Consider the following 20,075-nt stretch of genomic DNA (forward strand, 5'->3'; position numbering starts at 1 on the left):
CAGATGCAGGACTCTTGCCCTCATTATATTTCATTAAATTTCTCCCCGCCCAACTCTGCAGCCTCTCTATGTCTCACTGCATGGCAGCACCGCATACTGGCATGTCAGCCACTCCTTCCTGTTCAGTGTTATCAGCAAACTTACTGACGGTGCAGTCCATTCCCTCATTCAAGTTGATGACTATATCAAAAAGTACTGATCCCAGTACTGACCCTTGAGGGACTCCACTAGTACAGGCCTCCAACTTGACTCCGTCCCCTTGACCACAACCCTCTGGCTTCTTTCCTTCAGGCAGTTCACAGTCCACCTCACTACCCGATCATCCAGACCACACTTCCTCAGTTTAGCTGTGAGGATGCTGTGAGAGACGGTGTCAAATGGCTTTACGGAAATCAAGATAGACACACCCACTGCTTTATCATCATCTATCCATCAGGTTATGTCTTCATAAAAGGCTATCAGGTTGGTTAAACATGACTTCCCCTTGGTGAAGCCATATTGACTGTCCCTAATAACCCTCTTATCCTTGATATGACTAGAGACGGAGCCAAGGACAAGTTGTTCCATCACTGTGGTGGTTTTACCATGCTAGGTAGCTAAACACCACAACCGCTCTCTCACTCCCCCTCTTTAGATGAGGAGGGGAAGAAGTAAAGTAAAGAACAACTCAGGGGTTGAGATAAGGATAATTTAATTAAAGGGAAATAAAAATTATTATTATTAAGGAAAGATTATTACGAACTAAACAATTCGAAGGGAAAAGAAAGGGAAAGGGAAAAAAGGAGAAAACAAACAAACAAACAAAACAAATAGAGGCTATGTGGAAGTGCAGAGGAAAGAAGTTTGTTGTGGTTTAACCTGGCCAGCAGCTAAACACCACGCAGCCATTCGCTCACCCTCCCCCTCTCTCTCTGGGACGGGGGAGAGAAATGGAAAGTGAGGCCCATGAGTTAAGATAAAGACAGTTTAATAAGACAGGAAAATAATAATAACAATAATAATATATTAATATTAATATTGATGTTATTAATAATAATAATAATAATACAATGATGATAATACTACTACTAATAATAATATGTACAAACAAGTGATGCACAATGCAATTGCTCACCACCCGCTGACCGATGCCCAGCCTAACCCCGAGCAGTCCGGCCCCCTCCCCCCGGCTAGCCACCCCTATATACTGTTTAGCATGCCGTCAGATGGTATGGAATACCCCTTTGGCTAGTTTGGGTCACCTGTCCTGGGTCTGTCCCCTCCCAGCTCTTACTGCACCCCCAGCCTGCCTGTTGGCAGGACAGAGCAAAAGGCTGAGATGTCCTTGGCTTGGTATAAGCACTGCTCTGCAACAATTAAAACATCGGGGTGTTATCAGCACTCTTCTCATCCTAAGCCAAAACACAGCATTCCACCAGCTACTAGGAAGAAAATTAATTCTGTTCTAACTGAAACCAGGACATCTATCCACCCCTTATTCCATACCATTTATGTCATGCTCAGGTTACACTCTTTTCCATACATTCTAATTAGTCACCTATAGTAGTCATGGTAGTGATAACATACAGTATTATATAGTAATTAACATGGTACAATTCAGTTCATGGGCTATTCTCACCCAGTATTAAATCCCCTTGAGGTACACACCGGACCTCTCCGTTCTTTTGCATCACCCACCAAGTGTATCCAGGTCCCTGAGCGAAAACAATTCCACGAATAGGTTTGCCTTTTCCTGAGGCAGGAGTAGCCCAGACTGTTTTACCCAGCATATTTCTTACATACACTACAGGAACTTTATCCCCATCTACAGTACATAACAGGTTTGATTGGGCAGGTCCAGCTCGGTTGGCAGATCCCCTAGTATTGACTAACCAGGTGGCCTTTGCCAAATGCGTATTTCAATTTTTGAATGTCCCAGCGCCCATTGCTTTCAATGTAGTCTTTAACAGTCCGTTGTATCGTTCAACTTTCCCGGAGGCTGGTGCATGATAGGGGATGTGATACACCCACTCAATACCATGTTCTTTGGCCCAAGTGTCAATAAGGTTGTTTCGGAAATGAGTTCCATTGTCTGACTCTATTCTTTCTGGGGTACCATGTCGCCATAGGACTTGCTTTTCAAGGCCCAGGATAGTGTTCCGGGCGGTGGCATGAGGCACAGGATATATTTCCAGCCATCCGGTGGTTGCTTCCACCATTGTAAGTACGTGGCGCTTGCCATTGCGAGTTTGAGGGAGTGTGATGTAATCAATCTGCCAGGCCTCTCCATATTTATATTTCAGCCATCGTCCTCCATACCAAAGAGGCTTTGACCGTTTGGCTTGCTTGATTGCAGCACATGTTTCACAGTCATGAATAACCTGTGCTATAGCATCCATGGTCAGGTCTACCCTTCGATCACGAGCCCATCTGTATGTTGCATCTCTACCTTGATGGCCTGAGGTGTCATGGGCCCATCGGGCTATAAATAATTCACCTTTATGCTGCCAATCCAGGTCCACCTGAGCTACTTCAATCTTAGCAGCCTGATCCACCTGCTGGTTGTTTTGATGTTCTTCAGTGGCCCGATTCTTGGGCACATGAGCATCTACGTGGCATACTTTCACAGCCAGGTTCTCTACCCGAGCAGCAATATCTTGCCACAATGCAGCAGCCCAGATGGGTTTGCCCCTACGCTGCCAGTTGTTTTGCTTCCATTGCTGTAACCATCCCCACAGGGCATTTGCTACCATCCATGAATCGGTGTAGAGATAGAGAACTGGCCATTTTTCTCATTCAGCAATGTCTAAAGCCAGCTGAATGGCCTTCACTTCTGCAAACTGACTCGATTCACCTTCTGCTTCAGCAGCTTCTGCAACTCGTCGTGTAGGACTCCATACAGCAGCCTTCCATCTCCGATGCTTCCCCACAATACGACAGGACCCATCAGTGAACAGGGCATATTTCTTTTCATTCTCTGGTAACTGGTTGTACAGTGGGGCTTCTTCAGCATGACCCACCTCCTCCTCTGATGATATCCCAAAGTATTTGCCTTCTGGCCAGTCCATGATCACTTCCAAGATTCCTGGGCGACTGGGGTTTCCTATTCGAGCCCGCTGAGTAATCAGTGCAACCCACTTGCTCCCACTTGCATCAGTTGCATGATGCGTAGAAGAGACCCTTCCCTTGAACATCCAGCCTAGTACCGGCAATCGGGGTGCTAGGAGGAGCTGCACTTCAGTACTGACCACCTCCGAAGCAGATCGAACTCCTTCATACGCTGCCAATATCTCCTTTTCAGTTGGAGTATAGTGGGCCTCAGATCCTCTGTATCCCCGACTCCAAAACCCCAGGGGCCGACCTCGAGTTTCCCCAGGTTCTTTCTGCCAGAGGCTCCAGGTGGGGCCGTTCTCCCCGGCTGCAGTGTAGAGCACATTCTTTACATCTGGTCCTGTTCGAACTGGCCCAAGGGCTACTGCATGGACTATTTCCTGCTTGATTTGTTCAAAGGCTTGTCGTTGTTCAGGGCCCCATTAAAACTCATTCTTCATACGTGTTACTTGGTAGAGCGGGTTTACAATCAGACTGTAATTTGGGATGTGCATTCTCCAAAACCCCACAACACCTAGGAAAGTCTGTGTTTCTTTTTTGTTAGTTGGTGGAGACATAGCTGTTATTTTGTTGATCACATCCATTGGGATTTGACGATGTCCATCTTGCCATTTTATTCCTAAAAACTGGATCTCTCGTGCAGGTCCTTTGACTTTATTTTGTTTTATGGCAAAACCGGCTTTCAGAAGGATTTGGACTATTTTCTTCCCTTTCTCAAAAACTTCCTCTGCTGTGTTACCCCACACAATAATGTCATCGATGTACTGCAGGTGTTCAGGAGCTTCCCCCTGCTCTAGTGCAGACTGGATCAGCCCATGGCAAATGGTAGGGCTGTGTTTCCACCCCTGGGGCAGCTGATTCCAAGTATATTGGACTCCCCTCCAAGTGAAGGCAAATTGTGGCCTGCACTCTGCTGCTAGAGGGATGGAGAAAAATGCATTAGCAATATCAATTGTGGCGTACCACTTGGCTGCCTTCGATTCAAGTTCGTACTGAAGTTCCAGCATGTCCGGCACTGCAGCACTCAGTGGTGGCGTCACTTCGTTCAGGCCGCGATAGTCCACTGTTAGTCTCCACTCGCCCTTAGACTTTCGCACTGGCCATATGGGACTATTGAAAGGTGAATGAGTCTTGCTGATCACTCCTTGGCTCTCCAATTGACGAATTAGCTTATGGATGGGAATCAGGGAGTCTCGGTTAGTGCGATATTGCCGCCGGTGCACAGTTGTGGTAGCGATTGGCACTTGCTGTTCTTCGACCCTCAGCAACCCCACAACAGAGAGGTCCTCTGAGAGACCAGGCAAGGTAGATAATTGTTTAATGCCCTCTGTCTCTAAGGCAGCTATACCAAAAGCCCACCGGAACCCTTTTGGGTCCTTGCAATACCCTCTTCTAAGATAGTCTATGCCAAGGATACATGGAGCGTCCGGGCCAGTCACAATGTGGTGCTTTTCCCACTCATTCCCAGTCAGACTCACTTCAGCCTCCAATACAGTCAACTGCTGAGATCCCCCTGTCACTCCACAAATACAGATGGGCTCTGGTCCTTTATAGCTCGATGGCATTATAGTACATTGTGCACCGGTGTCTACTAAAGCCTTATACTTCTGTGCGTCTGACGTGCCAGGCCATCGAATCCACACAGTCCAATAAACTCGATTGTCCCTTTCCTCCCCCTGTCTGGAGGCAGGGCCCCCCTAATCCTGCTCAGAATCTTCTTCGTTTCTGTGTTTGAAGGACTGTCTGCTGGAAGTTGGAGCAGCAAACTTTTCAGAGAATCCCTTCTTCCTGATTGTTTTCTTTTGCAACTCACGTACCCATGCCTTTCGGGTCACGGTAGATTTTCCATCCCATTTTCTCATGTCCTCTCCATGGTCTCGTAAGTAAAACCACAGGGTGGCACGGAGTGCGTACGCACCATATCATCTTCCTTATGTGGATGAACGCCTACCCCTGATAGCTGAGACACTGCTTTGTACAGGTATGGAGGAGAATAATCTCTCTTCAGGTTGGTGAACCTTTTCAGAAAGTTTCTCCACAGTGTTCTCTTTTGGTTGGTGGACACTGGTTGGTTCAGGTGGGGAGGAAGATAGATTCTCTTTAAGTTGGTGGAACTCTTCAGAAAGTTTCTCCACAACTGAGACGCAGGCCTGTAAGGAAGAGGAGAGACATTCTTCGTACTGCCGGAGTTGTTTAGCCACTTCATCCACTGTGGGTTCCTCATCCTCTTTCCAGGCCATTATTGCCAATGAGCTGGCATGTGATGATGGTGCACTCTGTACAAACTTCCGCCACATGGGTTGTGTACACCTGACTTCATCTGGATCTTTGGATGTTTGTATGAAGTCTGGATCCTCATAAATCACTTCCCATACAGCTAATTCCCTCAGGTACCGAATTCCCTTCTCCATAGTGGTCCACTTGCCTGGTAGACATAAAAGTTCTTCCTTGAAGGGATACCTTTCCCTCACAGCTGAGAGGAGACACCTCCAGAGGCTGTTAGATTATGCTCCATCTGCAATTGCTTTGTCAATGCCAGCGTCTCGAGCAAGGGATCCCAGCCACCTGGCTTCCCTGCCATCTAATTCCACACAATTGGCTCCAGTGTCCCAGCACCGGAGCAGCCAGGTGACAAGCTGCTCACCTATACAACGACCAAAATCTTTTCGCACATCTCGTAGCTCGCGCTCGTATAGGCTTCGGGTAGTTACTGTTGATTTTTTGGCATCCTCATCTTCCTCCTCCTGAATCCTTGATGGCCCAGCGTCGTTGTCGTCTCCGTCGTCTCTATACCTAGATTTGGCAGTAGACTCTCTGTGTTCTAAACGACCTGAATCTCTATACCATTTTTTCACCTTCTCTACAGGGGCAGCTTGCACTGCTACTGCTCATTTCTCTGACCTTGTTACAGGGTCTGCCACAGAGGTTGGAATACCCTCTGCAGGGTCAACTTGCACTGCTACAGCTCGTTTCTCTGACCCCGTTACAGGGTCTGCCACAGAGGCTGGAATACCCTCTGCAGGGTCAACTTGCACTGCTACAGCTCTTTTCTCTGACCCAGCCACAGGAGCTGGAGCGGCTGCAGGAGCTGGAGCAGCTGCAGGAACCGGAGCTGGAGCAGTTGCAGGAGCTGGGACTGGAGCGGCTGCAGAGTCCACCGTAGGGGTCACAGTGGCCGTTGGATCTGTCACAGGGCTTGGAGTGGCCACAGGGTCTGTCACTAAGTTGATAGCAGTATCCATGGCAGCTCGATAGGCATGAGCCAGGCCCCAGCATGTTACAATGATTTGTGTTACTTTGGAACTGCCAGAATCATGACACCTTTTTTTCAAGCATTCTGCCAGTTTTTGAGGATTTTGCAGTTGTTCAGGGGTGAATTTCCAAAACACTGGGGGTGCCAACTGCTCTAGATGCCTGCCCATATCCTCGCATACTCCCTGCCACCCACAACTATACTGCCTCCGGGCAGATCTCCGGATGAGCTTCCTAAGCAGTTGTTTAAGCAGAATCTGAAGTGCATTCAGGAGGCAGAACAACAAGACTATGCTGGTCTGAGTATCCCAAGGCTATTCAATATCTTGGAGAGCTATTGTAACAAGCTCAGAGGATAAGAGGGTGGTGAAGGAGGAAGGGAGAGTAATCAAGTAAGAAAAAATATCTTCCCCTTTCCCCTCCACAGATTGACTCCCTAATGGAAAAAAACAATAGGTATAATTGCTAATAGTTTCCAAGATACAGTTTCCAAAGTACAGAGTCGACGATGTTTCTGAGTACAAATACCAAGTTAGAGTCATGACCAGATATCTCATCGTCTCATAAGCCATTGCTACAACACACAGTACCATAATGATCTGAAACCAGGGCCCGGAGAGGATAAACAACATGACAGAGAGCAAATACGGAAAATAATGTACTATAATACTCAATTTGGAAAACAGGTGCAGCAGAGTTGAGATTAAAGCAATCAGCATTATGACAAGAGACTATTAAGCAGGTCTAATACTTACACCAATTTTAGTTTAACACACTCTGGTCAGATCTGCCGTTATCTCAACCTTTCGGGCCCCACGTTGGGCGCCAGAAAGACTGTCGTGGTTTAACCCGGCCGGCAGCTAAACACCATGCAGCCGTTCGCTCACCCTCCCCCTCCCTCTCTGGGACGGGGGAGAGAAATGGAAAGTGAAGCCCGTGAGTTGAGATAAAGACAGTTTAATAAGACAGGAAAATAGTAATAACAATAATAATAATAATAATAATACAATGATGATAATACTACTACTAATAATAATATGTACAAACAAGTGATGCACAATGCAATTGCTCACCACCCGCTGACCGATGCCCAGCCTAACCCCGAGCAGTCCGGCCCCCTCCCCCCGGCTAGCCACCCCTATATACTGTTTAGCATGCCGTCAGATGGTATGGAATACCCCTTTGGCTAGTTTGGGTCACCTGTCCTGGGTCTGTCCCCTCCCAGCTCTTACTGCACCCCCAGCCTGCCTGTTGGCAGGACAGAGCAAAAGGCTGAGATGTCCTTGGCTTGGTATAAGCACTGCTCTGCAACAATTAAAACATCGGGGTGTTATCAGCACTCTTCTCATCCTAAGCCAAAATACAGCATTCCACCAGCTACTAGGAAGAAAATTAATTCTGTTCTAACTGAAACCAGGACAAAGTTACTCTCTACTTCCCACAAATTAGCGATGCTTGACCACGTCCTTGAAGCAGGGCCTCAATGCACATAGCCGGTGTTTGAGAGGAGGACAGATGTTTTTACAATGAGAGCCCACCCCTCCCCTCTTTCTCCTGTTTCCACCTTTTATTGCTGAGTGTGACATCAGATGGTATGGAATATCCCTTTGGTTGGTTTAGGTCAGCTACCCTGGTGATTTTTCTCTTCTCACATTTTTGCCCACCCCCTAGGAGGGTTAGAGAGGGTCCTGATTCTGTGCCAGCACTGCTCAGCAATAGACACAACAGTGGTGTGATAACACTGCTGTTCCAGCCAGAAGTGCAGAGCACAGCACTGTCTGGGCTGCTGCAGGGAAAGTTAACATTCCAGTCAGACCCAGTAGGACCACTTTACCAGGGATGGAGGTGAGATTGACTAGTCTGTAGTTGCCCGGGTCCTCCTTCATGCCCTTTTTGAAGACTGGAGTGACATTTGCTTTCCTCTAGTCCTCAGGCACCTCTCCTGATGCCCACGACTTACCAAAGATGATTGAGAGTGGCCTAACAATGACTTCCGCCAGCTCCCTCAGCATCTGTGGGTGTATCCCATCAGGATCCATGGATTTATGGATGTCCAAATTGCTTAATTGGTCCTTAATCCAGGCCTCATCAATAGAGGCAAACTCATCTTTTATCGTGACTTCCTCTGGGGCCACTGCAATACGGTGCTCCTCAGGACAGCCTCCAGCATTATAGACAGAGACAAAGAAAGCATTCAGTAACTCTGCCTTCTCTTTATCTTCTGTCACCAGGGCACCCACCTCATTCATCAGTGGGCCTACATTGCTTCTAGTGTTAGTTTTATTTACAATATATTTGAAGAAGACCTTTCTGTTGTCCTTGACCCCACTTGCAAGCTTTAATTCTGAGGCCTTAGCTTTCCTAGTTGCTTCCCCAGCTGACAACAGCCATATATTCCTTCAAAGTGGCCAGCCCATCTTTCCATGATCTGTAGACCCTCCTCTTCCACTTGAGTTTACCCAGCAGTTCCCTGTTTAACCATGCAGGTCTTCTGACTCCCTTTCCTGACTTCCTACCTGTTGGGATGCTCTGATCTTGAGCTTGGAAGAAGCAGTCCTTGAATGCTAACCAACTACCTGGGGCTCCTTTACCTTCAAGTACCCCGTCCCATGGGATTTCCCCTAACAATTGCTTGAAAGGACCAAAGTCGAACCTACTGGGTCCAACAAGGTTGCAATTCTGCTCGGTATTCTGTTCCTGCCACATGAGATCCTGAACCCCACCATCTCATGGTCACTGCAACCAATGCTGCCCTCAGCCTTCACAGCTTCAACCAGTCCCTCCTTGTTAGTGAGGACAAGATCCAGGACACTTCTCTGTAGGATAACCCGACCGAAAGCCCCGGGACAAACGGACACAACGACCAGCGTTCTGTGTCGTAAGCCAATTTATTACTGCATGACATTATCTTATATAGTGTCAAAGCGTCCCACCCAGGAACCCAGGACCCCTCCCACTGTGCTCGCAGGCACCCCAGACCCCTCCTTTCGTGCACGCAGGCACAACCCGGAATAATCCCACATTCTCCATTTTGGAGAAGTGATTTCAGGTTTTGATTTCAAAAGATGCAGGTTTTGGAGGCCAGGTGTACACGACATTCTCCAAATCACGTGTTATAATTCAGGACATTCTAACTAATAGACCAATTGGTCTCTGGGGTGGCAGTTTTTGGTGGGCCTGCAGTGCCCATATTACACACTGAGTGAAGAGGAAAACTTGATAAATAAAGTCTGCTGGTTACAGCATTGCATCAGAAATGCAACCACATTACTGCATCTGAACTGCATCATCCTGGGTTGTCTGGATGAGTTATTACCTTGCCTTGAAGGTCAGCAGGCATTTTTCCATTCACTTTTCTCTGCTTTCAAGGTAGATGAAAGTTAATTGGAGGATGGTTTGTGCAAAGCATCACTGCAAACCCCCAATTGCTCTTTGCAGCCTGAGGGTCTCTCTTTGTTTGCTTGGGTCTGAGGCTTGCTGCCCTGTGGGGCTCAGCTCCTTGCATCAGCAGCAAAGAGTTTCCTCTGGATGTCAATATCAGCAGGTTTCAGCAGTATTGGTTTAAATCCCCAAAAAGCAAATTTCTGGTAATTAGCACACAAAGAGGATCCTCTTGAGAAAGCAATGTAAGAAACTTTCCCACAGAGGTTTGCTTAGGGATATGCATTTTTTTTTTTTCTTGTTAAGCCCGCTGATTATATAGTTCTCCGATTAGAAGCTCTCTAAACAAAACCACCATTTTCTTGTTTTTTCTGCTTTGCTACACAGAGGGGTCAATAAATGAGCAAACCTGATATTTATGCAACAGCAAGTGTTCAGGATTGCTAGGGGAGCTGAGCACTTAATTAACTCTGGAGCAAATGCTTGAAGTGAAAGGAGCAGAGCCTGGATCTGCTGTGACAGGGCTTTGGGCCAGGCAGGTAGCGATGCTCTTCGCAGGTAGCCTTTTGCACTGTGTTTGCCTAAGGAGCTCCTCTATGAACTGGACTAAGCATCTGAAGCCCTCTCATGTGTGGGACAGATCTATAATTGCTAAAACATCAAAATCCCAGAAAGGTACAGTCAGAAAAAGCTCTCTACATCTAATTTGTTCTCCTTTAAATCTTTTTTTTTTCATATATAGTAATTATTATTTAATTTGACTGAGACAAAGTAGGAGCCCCGGAGCAGCAAGAGGAGCTTTCTGCAAGCAGTAGTAGCTGATCTCCATTAAGGGTTAGTCACCTCTTGGCTGGGGCTTTTTAATCACTGCAACATGCTTTAAATGGAGATTCATTTTGGCTCAGGTTTGGCACCAGGGGAGAAGAGGGAGCTGGAGCCGTGTAGGTGTTTGTCACATTTATTTGCACTTCCACATTGAATTTCTTGCTGTGAACCCATTCACTGTCTTTCTAGGAGCAGGTTGGGAAGGTTTTGCAAGCAGAAAAGCATAGTTTATCCTTCCCAAGCTGGATATGTTAAGTATCACCAGCAAACTTCTAGCTGTTCCATTCCTTTATTTGGTACTTGCTCTTTTTTTTTTTTTTCTCTTTCCTTTCTTTTTTTTCTTTTTCCTTTTTTTTTTTTTTTCTTTTTCTTTTGAATCACAGAACTAAATTAGTCATTGCAATAATAACAGCCAGCCTTGCAGTGAATTAGTGGGGCTTCACGCCTTCTGGAAAGCCCAGTAAATACTGATTTTATAAAGTCCTTCCAAAAATCCTTCAACTGTGGATTATTTATGGACATGGACAACCAGATGTTTCTGGTTCTGGTTTCTCACAGGTGGAATTGCAGGGTCATTGCTCTGGGATGTTATCCACATGCATTGCAGAACATGTTAAAAACATCTTTCACCAGATGGCAAAATCAATGTGGACCTTTCAGTGGAAGTATTGTTTGGAGTTTGCATAACCAGATGCGAACAAGCATCTTCAGAGTTACTATCCTTTTCAGTATGATTTTCTTATTTATTATTTTTTTGATAGTAGTTATAGCCTATGCTGTATTTTCACTGCCTAAAGAGAACTGTCAGTGGTGCCCTAGTGTTCTTCAAAGTTGATGCTACCCATTCTGTGATGATGAGATGCTGGTGAGCATTGGATGAAGCTCAAGGAGTTTTCTTTTTGCAAAGTCTGAGATGATATTAATAGCATCCAACTGGTTTGATCTGTATTAGGAGTTTGCAGTGCATTGCCTGATGCTTTCTATAGGATTGAGCTGATTGTGCCATAGAAATATATTTTTTTATGATTGGGGAGGAAAGCAACAGGTACATACATCTTTGGAAAGAGGTGAAATTTGATAGTTTGGCCCTCAAACTCTGAAATAAGTTAGATTTGCAGAGAGACGTCACTCATGGAACTGCATGGACAGGACTGTAGGAAGTACTATCCACCCCTATTCATAAAAAAACTCCTTCTCTGTGTTTTTTTTTTGTGGGGAGGATGAGTGTGTTGCAGCTCAACCTGGTGCACTGCAGCATCTGTCTTGGTCTCAAGATAGGAGCAGAGAGTAGCAGGGCTTTAGCTAAGGAAGCATTAACAGCTTGTTAGCAGCTGAAAGTCTATAAAAGCCTAAATGAGGGAAAAACGGTTTTCTGTCATGTGAGGGGAGCAGAAAGGGGTATAACTGGTATTCAGGAGGGCAGAGCTGGCATCTGTGGTACTGGGTGGAGGCAGAGCTGTTGTATGGAGGAAGGGGCTCTTGGGTAGTCCCAGACAATTATTTACAGGACTACCAGCCATTTGGGGAATAAAAACAGGTTTCTTGTTTATTTAAATTATGAAGTATAAAGGAAATGTGTATTTTGACTCAAAGCTTGGCAAAAACTTGTGTGAAACCCAGGTAGGCGTAGTTATGAGTCTCAGCCTGGGAGGATGGGCAGGAGGGGTATGTTGTGTGCTGCAGAAATAAGACACCATGCTTAATAAAGAAGGTGCTCTGCAAAGTCTCATCGTCTCCTCATCTGGGCTTTGTTGTTTTCATTTAATCTGTGTAGGGGAGGCATTTCTGAGAGATCTTCTGAGATTTTTTATTTCTTCAAAGCATATTTGAAAGCTCTCTTCCAATGTAGGAATAAATAATTGTTTGAATTTTCAGAGGAAGGGCTGCATGCAAGCGCCTTTCAGGGAAAAAATAAATAAATAAATAAATAAATAAATAAAGAGAGCCATTCTGTGTAGGAGAAATCTTTAACACATCATTATGAAGTATTATCTCTTTAAAAGCACTACATAAAATCGAATCTGTGATGAAACTAGCTGGATGTAGATTTCTGTGCTTATGTAAAATGGGGGATGCCTTCATGCCTGGTCTGGATGAAGGCAGAGGATATGGCAGGCTCTTGCAAAGGGCATGACTTAGAGGCCTACCAGGCTGAGTGAAAGGTTTATTTTTTACATGCCTCTGCATTGTCCCTTCATGAGCATGTCAGGTACGTTTCACATGGCTACACTTTTGAGCTGTTTTCGTTTATCAAGGGGGGACGACCAATTACTTCTCTGGATACGCAGGAATATGGCAAAACTTGAGGATTGGAGAGGGGAGGGGAGGGGAGGGGAGGGGAGGGGAGGGGAGGGGAGGGGAGGGGAGGGGAGGGGAGGGGAGGGGAGGGGAGGGGAGGGGAGAAACTGCTTTTTTTTTTTTTTTCTCTTGTGCTTTTATGTCATTTTAGGAGCTCTTTTCCATCCTTGAAGCCGCATCCTTTCCCGTACTCATCCCTGGCAAAAAGAGCCTCCCTCTACCATCCCAAATCCCAATAGTATCACACCTGGGCTGAACACATTTGAGCCTCCCATGGCCATAAGTGTCTTGAGGGCACCTGTGCTCAGGGTCGAGCAGATCCATGCAAGGAGCTTGCAGCTCCCTCTGTGGCTGCAGGCTCCTTGAATGGACTGACTCCTGAATAAATCCCTGAATGGCTTATTCATTGTTCAACCTAGTGCATCCAACATTCCCATGGTTCCTACCCTAATTCATGGTGATCCTTTCAGCCTCACGTGAACATGTTTAAGCTGGAAATTTGAGGCAGCTGCGTGCTGCTCATGGTCTGGAAATGAAACACAAGCAGGTTTGCACTCCTGTATCAGCCAAAACCCATGTCTAGAATTGTTTGCTAATAAACTTCACAGCAAGACATTCTATCTGGTATACAGAGGATGGTATCCTAGAGGATGTATGGGAAGGGACTGCACCAGACAGCCTATATATTGCTTATGCAAAGTAATGCTAATGAATAAGGTTGTTCCCCAAACTGGAAGGAGACATGTCTTTAAGCTAGGGTTAATTCAGGTCAGGATTCATAGATGGCCAAGAGTGTGAGGAGCACCTTTGCTCTGGGATGGTCAGGGTGAGGATGTAGAGCACGGCCCCTGGGATCTCTCCTCCCACTCTCGGTTTGGCTTCCAGAGAGATTAATGATGAACAAAACAGAGCTGGAGACTGTTAGAGGAGGAAAGGAGCAGCTCTGAGCTCTGCTGATCACAGGAATAGGGGTGATTAACCCTAAGTGATTAACCCTCAAAGTATTTGAGGAAATTAAGCAATATAATTTATTGTGAAATTTTAGATCGACGAGCTACTTGCTTGCCCTGTGCAATTGCTTCACTGCACAGGGAATATTTTTGCAATAATGGGGGGGGGGGGGGAACAGCTTCTTGGCACATTGTTTTATTTAAAAAAAAAAAAAACACCTTTTTTGTGATTTTTTTAGCTTGTTGCAAACCTGCAGCAGCTCAAGGCAGGATTAAATGCTGTTTAATGTGGATTTTTGTTCTTTAATTTATGCTGCTGGAGTCTTTTTAAGGAAAAAAAAATGCTAATTTATCCATGTGCAGTCTGACAGACATCAAGGACTGCAATGCACTTGTTAAAGAGATAATCACAGATGTTGCCAGCAGTTTTGCCCTTACGTGTGTTCCAGTTACCAGCGGTTGCTGAAGTCCTTGGAAAAGCCAAGCAAAGTGCCACTTTCTGCTAGTGTCTATGCAGCCAGTGGGGGTTCGCATGCTCCATTCAGCCATTATTTGGGATAAGAACAGCCAGTGTTCATTCAGGCTGCACTTTTGCAAGGCTTACACTGGAGACTGGGGTTCTAGTCGCTATTCTTGTAAATCCTCCTTAAATTAGGGGAAATTGTGTCCTTTCTGGAGGCAAGGTTATATATTGCATGGTCCAGGAAGAGCTGGGCATCACCAATGTGACTTTCCAGGTTGGCAGTTTAGCTCTTGTAAGGAGAGTTAGCTCTTAAAAGGAGAGGTTAGCTCTTGCAGTCAGCCTCAGCCAGCTTATCTCTTTCCATGTCTGTCTTCCCAAGTAGTGTTAGCACTTCTCATCCACTTAAAAAGACTGTGAGCTATGCTCTTTCTTCAGGTTTTCTCTTGGAAACTGTGGATTTTTCTGGCTGTGAACCTCATCTGATGAAGTATTTGAAAGCAGTCATTTTTCCAATAGCCAGGTACAGCCAGCATTCCATGGACATATGCAAACTGTGCCCACATTTGTTTATAAACCAAATGAGACTCCTGGATATTAAATATTACCCTTGATTTCAATATGCATGGAGCAGGCTGAATTGTATTACATAAATCTTTATATCTTGATTTGACAAGCTATACAGCAGAAACACAGACCACAAGAAGGAAATAGAGTGTAGAACAAAGAAATCAGTGTGCAATGGCCAAAACACTGGAAAGAGGTTGGTTAGCAGCCCAAAAATCAGAAAGTTTTCTCTTTTCTCACAGTGGAAATATTGATAAGAGTTAGCACCTTTTTTTTTTTTCTCTTTTCTTTTTCATTTTTTTCTGGTAAATGGGGTACAAAGTGCTCATTTTTTTTACAGTTTAACTAAAGTTGAAAATACTGAAAAAGCGGAAAAATGTTTCCAAACGGTGATTTCCTCTCTGTCTCACTGATTGCCATCTTGCTGTAGCATTGTATGACCTATACATGCCTTGTTTGGTAAAACTATCAACCATGTCACCTTGGGCTTCTTACCAAATCAACCTCTTACTAATCAGTACAGATGTGTTCACTTCTTGCATATTGTCTCTGACTACAAGAGAATGGGTATTTGGTCAGTTGTATTCCTTAATTATGAGATTCCCTTCCCAGTTAGATCTGATTTAGATGGTGATGAAAATGGTGCTGCTTCTGTAGTGGGATTACACTAGTTGGCTCTTAGCAAATGAACATGGTGCAAAACTCAGCCAGGGACAGCTAATTAAAACCCCTACAGTTCTGGGTTTAAGTGGCATGCTGCTGCAGTGTTGCTTTGGTTTTGCCAAACTTGGGAAATAATTTCTGGGTGTGCTTTGTAAACAGGCTCTTCTGATAAGCCAGTGGTCAAAGTGAATATCACAGTAATAAATCACCTCCCCCCACTTTATTTCTTTAACTTGCTTTTAGATTTTTAGCTAGTTACCATGGTAACTTTCCACCTCCCTTTTTCTGGTGAGTGTCCAAAGTCACAGATGGAGGTAGCCTTGGGGAGACGCATGTGAGCCAAGCAAAGCTTTGCTGTCTGTCTTCTGCAAAGTTGGATGCAACCCCATATGGGACATCTCAAATAGGGACTGAAGCTTTATGAGACTGATGGGTGTAGGCTGCAGGAATACCAGACCTCCTAGTTTAAGTTGTTTCCTCCATCAGGACATTGATTGCCAGCCTAAATTTGTTGCCACAATGAGTTCTGGCAGAGATATGAGTTACTGCCTGTACTCTGGAGTTGGTTGACCCTACATTGGATGTCTGGCTTGGAAACATCAGTGTTCAAACAACCACTGGCATTCCATCACAAAAGGTGTTGACTTTTCTGTGGACATCTATATCCACTCAGAGATAACAATTGCCTCCACTGCATCTGTTTTACCCATGTCCCCATGCAGAATTTGGCCATCCAGATTGCATTTGGTTTGTGTTTTTTTAATTCATTCTTGCTTCCTGCCACTCATTATACATGGGAGCAAATTTAGGACAGAGATTTTCAGAAGAGATTTGCAGCTCTCTGGAGCAATTGTAATGAAATGGTCTAAGTGTTTCTAAGCACCTCATGGTTTCCAGGTCTCCCTCTTCAAAGTTGGCTGGTAGCCGGCACAGCCTTGCTTGGAGCAGGGCTAATCCTTCTCTTTTTTTTTTTTTTTTTTTTTTTTTCAGTTCTTCTGGGTTCTTCTGATTATCTTTCTTATGGAGCTGCTGCTGATATGCATTGAAATCATCTTTGAAAGCAAGGTGAGTGCAATCAGGAGGCTGGAGAGCTGCACATTTGCTTAGCATGGCAGCATACTGCAGCCCTGCATGTCATCAGGGGAAATTTCCTTCTCACCTCAAGTATGTGTCCGTGTATGTCCTGAAACCGGAAGAATTTCATTTTTCTTGCTCTTCTTGGGTTGTGCCTTGCACTCCGGAGCTGCAGCAGACCTACAGCACCACCCAGAGCTCCTGCCACAGTGGCAGCTCCCATGCAGCCAAAAATTTTTTTTCTTTTTCTTTTTTTCTTTTTCTTTTTTTTTTTTTTTTTTTAAGGGGACTCATTAAGTTCCTCACCTCACTTTTGTTAATTGCTGGCTTGTATTTGCAAGGACAGGATTGAGTTATAGATGAACTAAGAAACATCAGTCAACTCTTCCAGTGCATGTCCTTTCTGTCTGCCCACATTCTGCTGAAGAAACCCTGCCATTTTCAATCTTATTTTACCATTGTAATTGATCAAATGATTAAATATCAAATCTCAGTTTCTGATGGCTCAAGGATTGTGCAGACCAGGAGAGTAACATCTGAAATAAGTACTTAGGGACTATAAAAATCAATTCACTTTTGCACAAACAGCTTGATGCTTTCAAACCTGTAAAGGTTGGTGGGCTATGGGTAGTTTGAGGATTTAGGTACTTGGTGAGCCCCAAAGTGGAAGAGAGGCAAAGGAGGAGGTCATTGCCTTTTGGATGCTGCATCAAATTTTGTCCAGCAGATTTTGAGAGCTCTCCAAAACTCTCCAATTATGGGAAAATTAAGGGTATTGGGTCACCAGCAGGGAGACATGATTCTCTAAGGAAAATCAGCACTTGAGTCTTTCCCATGTATAGAAAATCAATATGTGCTGACACACAGTGGCTTTATTTTCATGAAAATTGGCATGAAATCCTCTGCTTTTCTCCAGCTGTCTACCTTTGTCTGCCAGCATTCAGCACCATCCTGTGCTTCAGACATGTTGCATGGAATCCGTAGAGAGAGGGGATCACAGCTTTATGATTAAGCTCAAGGGTACAATAAAACCATTGGTGTGTAAATTGTCCCTTAATTTAAATTTAACAGGCAATATCAAAACCCAATTAAAAATCAAACAATGAAGGAAAGAGAAAAGAGAGATACAATGTTACGAATCCATTTAACCTAAAATTGTTAGGAGGCACAAATCTGTATTTGCAACAATGTTTGTTTATTAAACTTGTTAGAAAGATTTAATTGGATTTAGTATTAAATAAGATGGTGGGAAGGGTGCAATGAGGAATTAATTTGGTGTCCTTGTAGCTGTTGGAATTTTGAAATATACCCTGTTGATATGTAATTTTTTTTTAATTTTTTTGAGATTATTGAAGATAACTGATTTGTTGTCCTTGAAGCAAAGTGAGTGGAGATGTCTCATAACAGAACTTAATGATTTAACCCTGCAACATTTAGCTCCAAACTTGAAGTCAAGATTTAATTTGAGACACTGCCCTCTAGACTGATGTCTTCTTGGAGAGTGACAAGATTTCAGGGTGAGCCTACATAGGGGAAAAAAACAGGGAACAGTGAAGCTCAGGCATTGCCTGTTGTGATGCTTGTAGCAGTGGGAAAAACACAAATTAACATTTTAATAAACTTCCACATGAGCAATTTCTTAAAGGCTTTTTAAGTTCCCCTTCCCTGATCTCTTGCTGTTGGCAGGCTTTGTTTAATACTCCGATACGCCTTCATTTTTTTTCTCCAATGTTCTTCTTCCTTTTCCCAGTTTGCCCACCCTCTAATTTTCATGTCAGAGCGAATTATGAAGAACAATGTTTTCTCCCCCCTTCTTTCTCCCTGCTTCTAACTCAGAAAAGGTTCCCTTTTCCTTCATAAATCTCTCTGCCTGGTGCTTTGTCAGGAACCAAATGGCAAACCTGTGGTGTGCTTTGGCTTTGCATAAAACATTTTACAGCTCTGCTTCCAGCTCACTAATAAGCTTTCCATTCATCTGTGAAATGCATTTTTCATTCAGTTAGTCTTCAATTTGAAATGCCTGATGTGTCAAAGTGTCCTCAGAGATACAGCACAGAGAGCGTCAGAGAGAACCCAGACCGGTTGTGCTGCTGCCTCTCCAGGCACAATTAAATTGCTGGATGATTTGTTGGGATTAGCAGTGATTGAGGGCTCTTACGAGGTCTCTGCTCCTGTGTTGTTTTCCTCATCTGAGGGAAATACCACCACACAGCTGGTGGAGTTGGCTATCACAGGGCATTTTGCCTATTACGGCTGCTTCTAATGCTTATGAGGGGTTACAGTTATGTCGGTGGATGGGATTTGAGGGCTTTAGGGAGCTCCCAAAGAAGTCACCCTAAAAAATCAATTTAATATGCAGCATATAGGAAAAGTCAAATGAGTAAAGGATCACTTTACGAGATCAATTGCAGCATGCAGGCAACAGAGAGATGCTATGAGATGCTGCTAACCAAGAGTGCTCAAAAATGATGAATTTTTCCCCAAGAAACAGGGTTGTGACATCATATGGGTTAGATTCTTACTCTGGTAACAGCTGGTGAAGCTTGCTATGAAAAGTTTTCTCTGCATATTTTTCATGGTTTGTAATATTTTCACATAGTCTGTTCCATATGTGAACTGTGATTTTTGCTTTTTCCTCAGATGAATGCGGTATTCCACTCCAACATCCAAGAGGGCATCCGACACTATTATGATGACCTCGACTTCAAGAATATCTTGGATTTTGTACAAGAAAAGGTTTGATTTTGCACAGGGGACAGCACTGGGGAGGTCTGTCTGTGAAGTTTTTCAAGCATATTATACTTCTGTGAATGGGAAACATAATGAGTGATTTACTTTGTGCATCATTGCTCCTTTTACCTAGCTTTACACTGTGCTGCTCCCCAAGCCTATTCCACAGGTGATTTTGGCCAGCCTGTGCTCCTGTGAGAACTATGAAAAGCATGTTCAATTCTGTAATGGAGCACAGACGAGAAGACCCCACCCATATATTTATATTTCCCATTCCTGATTGAAAACTGCCTGATTTTTTTTTTTTTTATTGCTGTCACAAACTGCATGGAAACAGTAGGTATAGGAATGAAATATAATGCACAAAAGCTGCTTTGGGAATGTGGTAACTCTTAGGTGGGCCACCTTAGATAACTTTCTTTTCTGGGACATGTCATCTGCAGCCAGGCAAGCACTTGACTGATAGCTGATGTGTTTCCACATGGTAGCTGTGAGGAGAGCTCCTAGTTTTCCATGGGCAGCACTGCAAGCTGCCCCATGGACTCGTGAGAGAAGTGCTAGTCTGCACCTTATCTGGTGTTGGGGCTTGCAATGTCTCCTCTATTTTTTTTGTTTGTTTGTTTGATTTAATTGTGTGTTTTCACATTTCTTAATGGTGATACCTAATGCTTAGAGCCTTCCAGATCTTGGCAGCATCCTTCCCCTATTCTCAAGCCAACCTGCAGTTCGATAAACTATTCACCTTGCAGCTGTCTATTTTTAACCAAACTTTTGATATTCCTCTG

At 44.4% G+C, this 20,075-nt stretch overlaps 1 protein-coding gene across 4 annotated transcripts in view; it reads left to right on the forward strand.

Moving 5' to 3' along the window:
• The window catches only part of LOC309887557 (tetraspanin-15-like), a 58,786-nt gene that overhangs the window by 15,258 nt on the left and 23,453 nt on the right, over window positions 1-20,075 (forward strand). For 2 of the 4 annotated variants that reach the window (XM_082779351.1, XM_082779353.1), the window contains exons 3-4: window positions 16,477-16,551; window positions 19,201-19,296. In XM_082779351.1, coding sequence (XP_082635477.1) covers window positions 16,477-16,551; window positions 19,201-19,296 — 171 coding nt within the window. The remainder of the gene's footprint in view (window positions 1-16,476; window positions 16,552-19,200; window positions 19,297-20,075) is intronic. The other 2 variants (XM_082779352.1, XM_082779354.1) reach the window with 1 other exon arrangement.

The sequence above is a fragment of the Aythya marila genome (assembly GCF_965140915.1).
Source record: "Aythya marila genome assembly, chromosome: 26".
Taxonomy (NCBI): Eukaryota; Metazoa; Chordata; class Aves; order Anseriformes; family Anatidae; genus Aythya; species Aythya marila.